Raw genomic sequence first — 6698 nt, forward strand, 5'->3', positions numbered from 1 at the left:
GCTTGACAGCCCTTCTTCATTTGGGGAGTTACGAAGGACTTGTACTTGTCGTTCCGCCGATACAACTCAGATTTCCTACCGCCTTAATCGCAGCTACGTATCTCTCTCAATTCATAATAGAGATGTGTGTGGTTGCAATTCACACGCGGATAGAAGGTAAGTAGGATAAGTGAATAGGAAATTTCTTTTGTCTGCCATGTGCCCGTGTTCACTAGGGTTATCATTCTGTCATGCAACCAAGTTGGGGCACGACCCCATTAACTTTAGGTCATTTATTTAAATCGGAATGGTAATTTAAATATTTGCAAGAAACCTCGGGTCTTCAAATAGTTTTTCCTGGAAAAATTAAAGGGTCCCAGCCGATGATGATGAAATGAAAGAATTAATGGAGATATAATTTGTCCATCACAATGTAGCAATAGAGATGACCCTCCAGTGGTTTTTGTTTTTGCTTTAACGTGAATGTCAATCCAACTACAGGCCTTGCTTTGCCAAACTGACGGAAAAATAGAAGCGAGTCTATGCAAGATTCTCCACAGTAGGAGATAACCCAGTTAGAGTTATCAGAAAATTTATTGAAACGCTCTCCACAATAAGGGTTCCCTACTAGCTATTGTTATTAGATCCGCACTACACAGAAAAAGCAAACACACTACATACGCCTGTGCAACTAATTAATTAGTGGCCTGTTATTTGTTCAGGGCGGAAGAACGAAGTTACCAACAACAATAACTGCCTTTGAACTACTGTGGTAACAGATTATCATCGCAATCAAGAAAAGTGGCCAAAGATCGGAGGTCCGAAACGACATCGTGTTTAAGTTTAGCACAGTCTTTTCCCCTTATTTCCTACACCAGCAATTCGTCAGGGTAAAAGAGAGGTTGGTCGGAAGATGGAGTTATGTCGTTGCAGCAGCTGATCTCCCCCACCAATCCATTATAGTAACGGCAAAGCTGGAAAAAGTCAGAATTGAGGAGATAAGATAGACCAAAGTCATCCACATTGAGATCCATCATAAAATCCAGTGAATTATCTTCCTCAGGAATGAACGACGACAGCCAGTCATTGGATTCTAAGTCCATTGCTGTGGAGGTCGCAAAGGGTTCAACCAGCTGGTTATTGCATGGTGGACTGAGAAAAACTTTATCTTCCTCAGGAATGAACGACGACAGCCAGTCATTGGATTCTAAGTCCATTGCTGTGGAGGTCGCAAAGGGTTCAACCAGCTGGTTATTGCATGGTGGACTGAGAAAAACTTTATCTTCCTCAGGAATGAACGACGACAGCCAGTCATTGGATTCTAAGTCCATTGCTGTGGAGGTCGCAAAGGGTTCAACCAGCTGGTTATTGCATGGTGGACTGAGAAAAACTTTGGTGCACCTCACTGCCTTGGGCCGAACTACTCGCGATTCCGTGTTGGGCGTCGGTGATGGCTCGATTGGCTTCTTTTTCTTCTCGTTGTCATCGTCGTCGTCTTTAGACAAGTTTGAGTGCCTATGAGTAGAAGAAGTTATTGTTTTAGGATGGTCTTGCACCTTCTTTACTAATTTAGTATTCCAGTAGTTCTTGATTTCATTGTCTGTTCGTCCAGGAAGCCTCCCTGCTATCAGCGACCATCTGCACATTATAACACACCCAATTGCTTTAATTACAGTGATGATGATCACGTACACAAAAACTAATTAAACTACGTAGAAAACCCAAGTTAACGATTATTAGTGGTATATATTCAGGTCGATACTACCTATTCCCCAGGAGCCTGTGAAGCCTGATGATGAGCTCCTCTTCATCATGGGCTATGTTCCCCCTCTTGATATCTGGTCTCAGATAATTCAACCAACGAAGCCTACAACTCTTTCCACATCTCTTCAGACCTGGATTAAATATCAACCATTCGAATAAATAAAAAGAAAGTGATTCTGAATATTATGGAGTAATTAAAAAGAAAAGAAAAAAAGAACCCAAATTGAATTGAATCCACATGAAATTATATTATTGGGTTCATCTTGAAGATTTTTACAAGTCATCAACAACGGAGCAAAGCAAGGTGGTTGGGTCTTGATAGCTCACCTGCCTTACTGGGAAGGCCTCTCCATTTTCCTTCACCATGGAATTTAATGTAATCCATGAGGACTTCGTCTTCTTGAGCAGACCAAGCTCCTTTATTCAATCCGTCTTTGGAGCAACAAGGTCTTCTACCCATTTGGAGAGACCTGAGAGTTGGAAACCCCAAATCCCAATTCCCAAATGAGGGTATGTGTAAGCAGGTTCAAAACTACTTCTAAGTTGGTAGAGAGCAAGACAAGTGAGGGAATGCATATATAGCAGTGCTTCTTATAAGGTGCCGAGGGATTTCTACCTGGGTTTTCTCTTTGCTGAGGGAGTGGAAAGAGGAATTTATATAGAACTGCAACTTGCTTGAAAAAGTTGGGTTAGGTTGAGTTGAAATTCAGGTGAGAGTTGATAAGTATGAACCTGAACCTGCAGACTTAAACTTTGGATTTTCTTAGCTAGGGTTAAGGCCTTTATCATCCTGATCCAATCCGAACCCGACTTAAATTCATGTTTAAATTTTAAAATATTTATATAAATATGTATTTATGTATAATGTACTCACAATTCATAAATACTTATGTATGTACTCACAATTCATAAATATACGTATATGCAACAACGCATTCATAATGTATATTTATATATATTTTATTATAAGTATATGTATATGCATTCATTCATAAATACAGAGAGTTGAAAAGTTGTTCTTCTCCGACAATTTTCTTGAACTGAAAGATCGATCGATGCGCCCACGAGGCCGCAGACATACTCTCTTGCTCTGCTCATCGTTGAAAAGATTGAAACCGATGATGAATGATCGAGTACAGAAGCGTAAGGATGTAAAGCTGTAATTGGTGTCAGGCTACCTAACGAACGCCTTAAATTCAACGGTTGAAAACACTGAATAAGAAATAAAAAAAAAAAAGGATTGGTCCCCAATTCCTAAAGGGGAAGGGAAAGAATATTATTTTTGGAATTCATAGGAGGAAGACTGACCGCTGAGATACATTGCACCATTGAAGTATACCTATTTCAAGTAGCCTCACGGGCTTGCCCAATAATAATCTTATAAATAATAAAAAGCATATTATTAATATATATTAAATAATAATTTGTATTTTATGTGTGATTTTTTTTTCTTTTTGAACTTAAAACCTATGTTTGGTTGCAGTGCAATTTTATTAGTACTAATACAAATGTATGAGAGTGCAAATAAAAAGAATGCAAATTCTGATTTTATTTTGTCCTGGGTTTTGCTTTGTTATGTTTGGGCTGTGTTTGGTTGCAATACAAATAAATTTGCAGTGATGCAAAATTATGACAATGCAAATGATTTAAATTTAAACTCTGACCTATTTTTGTTTCAAATTTTAGATTTTTTATTTGATTGCAGTGTAAATGAAGTAAATTAGGACATGAAGTAGAATAAAGTAAAACCCAAAACAAAATTAAACAAGAATACACTTTTTTTTTTCATTTGCACTCCTATGCATTTGTACTAGCTAGTACAAATAAAATTGCACAGCAACCAAACACAGCCTTGAGGTCTTATTTTACTTCATTTGTACTGCAATCAAACAAACCATAGTTTTGCATCAATACAAATTTATTTGCCCTGCAACCAAACACAACCTAATTAAGGTGTATAATTGTATCCGGGGCAGCAATATTTTTTATGTGCAAAATGTGTGAGTGGATATGAACAAGTTATATCCATCTATCAAAAATAAAAAAATAAAAAAAAAGAAATAAACAAGTTAAAAATTATGTAATTAGAAGAATAGGCCCTTGCTCTAGGCTTCGGGCTTTATATTAGGGTCAAGCTCAGACTTAAGAATAAGCTTGATACTTGGGTTTGGGCTCTGGTTCATGCCTAACCTAGACTTTTTTGTTAATAAATGATATTTTTTTTTTGTTCTTGTGATTTGCTTTCTTGATTATTATGTTGGTTGATTAATTGTGTATATGCAATCATGCTTGTTTGGGATGTCATGTGGGTTCCAGCTATTGGACTTGGGAGAGGGGTGCCTAGCCCCTTCTCTTTTCCATCCAAGTCTTATCCGGATTGGTTTAGCTAGTGCCTTGGGTGTTGGAGTTACTATTTAATAAAAAATGTTTCTGAAAGTTATTCTCGGAGGTTCCATCATCTCCAATTCCTTTAACTGATGGATGGCAACTCTAAATCAGTCCAAGTGAATTGTTTCTCAATGTTCACAAACTGAAACATATGTTTAATTGTTTATTGAGAAATACTATGGCTGTGAAATGAGAGAAGAAGATTCTATAGTGGACCATGTTAGTAAAATGAATGTGATTGCCAAAGAGTTGGCAACTATTGGAAACCCTATTCCTAAGAAAAATTAGGTATCCACTATTCTCAATAGCCTCCCAACTTCTTAGAATTCAGTAGTAACAATTTTAAACCCGTCTAGAAGAGAAGTTAGCATCAAAAATATACCTACTTTGCTAGGCTTAGAGGCTAAAAGGAAGAGGAAGAAATCCTAGCCATCATCCTTAATGGTCACTTCAAAACTAGCTAAAACTTCCTAAATGGCCAAAAAACCTAAGGGTAAAAATTTTAAAATTAATAATGGGAAGAGATTTTATAAAAAGTTTAACTTTTCAAAAGGGTCCAAGAAAATTAAGGGAAAACATTGCTTTAACTATGGAAAACAAGGCTATACAAAATATAATTGCCCTAAATGCAAGAAGAATAAATCAAATAATGAAAAACAAAAATTGAAAAGAAGGATATTGTTTGTGTAGTTTCTAAGTCCTACTTTATTGATTCCAATTTTTTCTAATTGGTTTATTGATTTTGGCTCCTCTAGGCACATTTGCAAATCTAAAGAGATGTTCTTGAAATTGAAGGAAATGAAGACAAGAGAACACCAAATTTTTTATGGGAAACAACACCTATACTGATGTACTTAGAACCAGAAAAGTGAAGATTCTCATAAATGAGAACATGAATTTGATTTCAATTTATGTATTGTATGCACCCAATTTTAGGAGAAATCTATTATTTGTACCTTTGTTGGACGAAAAGGGTTTTGATGTATGTTTTAGGGGAGGAAAAGTGACCATTGGGAAGTATGGTAGAGTGTTAATGTTTGGGGTTAAGTTTGACGGATTGTACCGTTTAACCATTAATAAAGTTGATGCTCATTCTATTTATGCTTATGCTTATCATGTGGATGAGAATGCATATATATGGCACATGAGACTTTGTCACATAAACAAGGATAAGATGATGAGAACGGGTTTTAATGGTTTAATTATCAAAATAGAAATAAATTTTAAATATTGTGAACCATGCCTTAGTGGAAAAATGACTAGACCCCCTTTTAAGAAAGGAAAGAAATCAGAAGAAATATTAGAAATTATACACTTTGATGTCTGTGGCCCTTTCAATGTAAAAACATATAGGGATATGGAATATTTTGTCTCTTTTGTAGATGATTTCTCCATATTTGGCTTTGTGTACTTGATTAGGAGGAAATATGAAGTATTAGAGAAATTAAAAGAATATAAAACACTAGTATAGAACCTCTTAGGAAGAAAAATAAGAACTCTTAGGAGTGATAAAGGTGGAGAATATATCTTCAACCTATTCAATGACTTTTGTAAACAAAATGGAATTATACATCAACTTACCTTGTCCTTAACACCATAATAGAACATAGTGAATCAACGAATTAATAGGACTTTGTTAAATATGGTGAGATCAATATTGTCTCACCCAAGTCTAAGAACACACTTTTGGGAGAAGTATTAGGTACTGTTGTATATATTTAAAACATGGTTCCCACTAAAATAAATAGCTTAACACCCCATGAAATCCGGACTGGTAGAAAACTAGATCTGGTTAATCTCAAAATTTGGGGGCCTAGTGTATATGTAAGTCCTAAATAAGCAAAGAAGCAAGTTAGATAACAAGAGTTTCGGGTGTACATTTATAGGGTACAATGAAAATAGCAAAGGGTGTAGACATGTTAATCATAAATATGATGGAATAGTTGGATTAATAGAAAGTAGAGGTGTTGTATTCCTTGTAGACCAAATTGAAGATAATAAGAATTGCCTAGCCTATTTGAAATAAACAAAGAGATTATAAAAGCAATAGAAGCATTTGACACCCTAAGTAGAATTCAAAGACAAGTTTCATCTAATAATGACACCCTAAGTAGAATTCAAAGGGAAAGATTCCCCCCATCAAGACTAAAAGATTACTATAGTACTTACTTGAATGATGAATCTCTTAATGATCCAATTGATTTTGAATATGCAATAGAAGCACTTGACAAGGTAAAATGTTGCGAAGCCATAGAAGAAGAGTTACACTCAATAAATAAAAATCAGGTTTGGGAATTAGTTGATTTGCCCACAAATGGAAAGCCTATAAGGTGTAAATGGATATTGAAAAAAAAAACTCAATGCAGATGGATTTATAGAAAAATATAAGACAAGGTTAGTAGCAAAGGGTTACACTCAAGTAGAAGAGATTGATTATAAGGAGACTTACTCTTCATTTTCTAAGTTTACCTCTATTAGAATCCTAATGTTTTTAATTGCCTTTTTAGACTTAGAATTGTGCCAAATAGATGTTAAGACTACTTTCCTCAATGAAAAACTGAATGAAA

General features: G+C 35.5%; 1 protein-coding gene across 1 annotated transcript; it reads right to left on the bottom strand.

Annotated features, from left to right (window-relative positions):
- Positions 1 to 444: 444 nt before the first annotated feature.
- On the bottom strand, positions 445 to 2358 carry LOC104602436 (transcription factor MYB123-like). Its single transcript, XM_010266122.2, has 3 exons — positions 2071 to 2358; positions 1745 to 1874; positions 445 to 1617 (listed from the first exon to the last, which is right to left on the bottom strand). The coding sequence occupies exons 1-3, from the start codon at positions 2201 to 2203 to the stop codon at positions 849 to 851; spliced, it is 1032 nt and encodes a 343-aa protein (XP_010264424.1). The 5' UTR covers positions 2204 to 2358; the 3' UTR covers positions 445 to 848.
- Between the last annotated feature and the right edge of the window lie 4340 nt (positions 2359 to 6698).

This window comes from Nelumbo nucifera, chromosome 1 (assembly GCF_055504915.1).
Source record: "Nelumbo nucifera cultivar China Antique chromosome 1, China Antique-T2T, whole genome shotgun sequence".
Taxonomy (NCBI): domain Eukaryota; kingdom Viridiplantae; phylum Streptophyta; class Magnoliopsida; order Proteales; family Nelumbonaceae; genus Nelumbo; species Nelumbo nucifera.

Bases quoted from the DNA above. Each gene is read 5' to 3' on its own strand.
- LOC104602436 (XM_010266122.2), bottom strand. From the start codon at position 2,203: ATGGGTAGAAGACCTTGTTGCTCCAAAGACGGATTGAATAAAGGAGCT. The intron at 1,875-2,070 runs GTGAGCTATCAA...TATTTAATCCAG, and splicing joins AGGCCTTCCCAGTAAGGCAG to GTCTGAAGAGATGTGGAAAG. The intron at 1,618-1,744 runs GTAGTATCGACC...TATAATGTGCAG, and splicing joins CACAGGCTCCTGGGGAATAG to ATGGTCGCTGATAGCAGGGA.